General features: G+C 65.4%; 1 protein-coding gene across 1 annotated transcript in view; it reads left to right on the forward strand.

Moving 5' to 3' along the window:
- Nucleotides 1-669: 669 nt before the first annotated feature.
- PODNL1 (podocan like 1) overlaps nt 670-1,820 on the forward strand; it is a 4,665-nt gene continuing 3,514 nt past the window's right edge. Inside the window, exons 1-3 of the mRNA XM_045289674.1 lie at nt 670-757; nt 929-1,150; nt 1,594-1,743. Coding sequence (XP_045145609.1) covers nt 755-757; nt 929-1,150; nt 1,594-1,743 — 375 coding nt within the window. The 5' untranslated portion in view covers nt 670-754. The remainder of the gene's footprint in view (nt 758-928; nt 1,151-1,593; nt 1,744-1,820) is intronic.

Below are 1,820 nucleotides of genomic sequence, written 5' to 3' on the forward strand. Positions count from 1 at the left end.
CTGCCTGCACGTTCTCTTGTTTAATCCTTGGACCCCCTGGCAGTGGGTGCAGCCATTCCCCCACGGGGCAGGGAGGGGAAGTGAGACCCATGGGGTGGCAGGGTTCACACCCAGGCTGCGGGCATCGAGCTCACAGCCTTAACCACCATGCAGGGTTCTCCACACGTGTAATTTCCTTTGGGGGCGGCCACAGCCATTTGGGGGGGGGGACTCTGGATGCCAGCGAGGCCAGTTGGCAGAGGGGAGGAGGGGCTGAGAACCCAGGCTGGCATCTGTATGGGCAGGCTGAGCCTAGACCCCACCCTCGCTGCTAGCCACTGCCCCCACGGATCCTCCCGTTCCCTGAAGCTCCCCCGCCCTCCACCCAGCTGCTTCTCCTGTGGTCGGCTCAAATACCAGACAGGACGAATCGCGTTCCCCCAAACATTCCTTGTTCCTGGGCCTGGCTGGCTGAGGTTACGCAAGCAGGAGCTGGGGTGGAGCAGGGGTGTAGTTTGGGGAGAGCTGGGGGCTGGACTAGTCTGTCCTCACCCCACCTCCCACCCCCATCCATCCAGCTGTTCTGACCTTCCCAAGGGCGGGCCAGGGATGGGCCAGCCCCCTCCAGCCCCTGGGAGAACAGGGCCCGGGTGGCCTGTGCTGAGAGATGGGGCCAGTGGTGGCCGTGGCAGAGGCTCTACGAGGTGACGGCCTGGTTCCCCTTAGGGAACCTTAGTGGGCAGTTCGAGGCGAGACGGCACAGCTGGGGCTGGCTATGGTAAGGGGGGAAGGTCTGTGGGTGAGCCTTGCCCTCCTCCAACTCTTGACAGCTGGCTCTTGCCACCCCATGCCAGCTCCCCCCAGCTCCCCTCCCCTGACTCGGATGCTCCTATGGTCATGACAACCCAGTGGTGACCAGGAGCCCGCTGACCCCTCCCTCCACTTGCAGCAGTTGCTCTTCCTGCTACTCCTGCTGTGGCCGGGCCCCCCCATGGCCCCTGGCATGGAGGACACGGCCTTCCCTCACCTTGGGGAAAGCTCACAGCCCCTGCCCCGGCCCTGCCCCCCTCGCTGCTCCTGTCCCCGAGAGGACATGGTGGGCTGCGACGGCCTGGACCTGCGAGTGTTCCCAGACAACATCGCCAGGGGTGCTCAGCACCTCTCCCTGCAGGTGGGGCCGGGCACAGGGGCTGGGGTACGGGGTGCATGGGCAGGGAACAGGGCTGGAGCATGGCGGTTCATGGTAGCTGTGCGGAGGTGAGGGCTGCCAAGGTGACACAGGACCTGGTGGAGAGTGGGGTCCATGCGGGGGAGGCAGGGTAACATCTGGGTGATGTGAGGCCAGGGGAAGGGGAGGGTGATGGCATGTTGGGGTCCACACCTTGGCGGTGGTGGGGTCCTTTGGGGTCAGGGTCATGGCGTGGTAGAGTCCTGGAGCCTACATCCTGGGGTCAGGGTGATGGGTGACAGAGTGGTGATGGAGTGGGGCGGCATCGGACCCGTGTCTCTGGGGTTGTGCAGGCCCTTGGGGCCAGGAGACAGGGTGGAGTGGAGAATCAGGGCGACGGGGGTCAGGAGGGTGAGTGCCGCACCCCCTGACCCCCTGACCCACAGAACAACCAGCTCCAGGAGCTGCCCTACAACGAGTTGTCCCGGCTCAGGGGGCTGCAGACCCTCAACCTGCACAACAATCTCATCTCCTCTGAGGGTGAGCAGCCAGGGCCCCGGGCGGCTCCAGGGTTCCAGCACGTGGGTACGGCCCGGGTCTGTGGGCAGCTCTGTGGCCGACTTCCCAGAAGGGCCCTTTGCTGAGTAGGGTGGAAACTCAGGGGCTGGGGGGG

The sequence above is a fragment of the Echinops telfairi genome, unplaced genomic scaffold (assembly GCF_000313985.2).
Source record: "Echinops telfairi isolate 266 unplaced genomic scaffold, ASM31398v2 ScPeMD7_30;HRSCAF=105, whole genome shotgun sequence".
Taxonomy (NCBI): domain Eukaryota; kingdom Metazoa; phylum Chordata; class Mammalia; order Afrosoricida; family Tenrecidae; genus Echinops; species Echinops telfairi.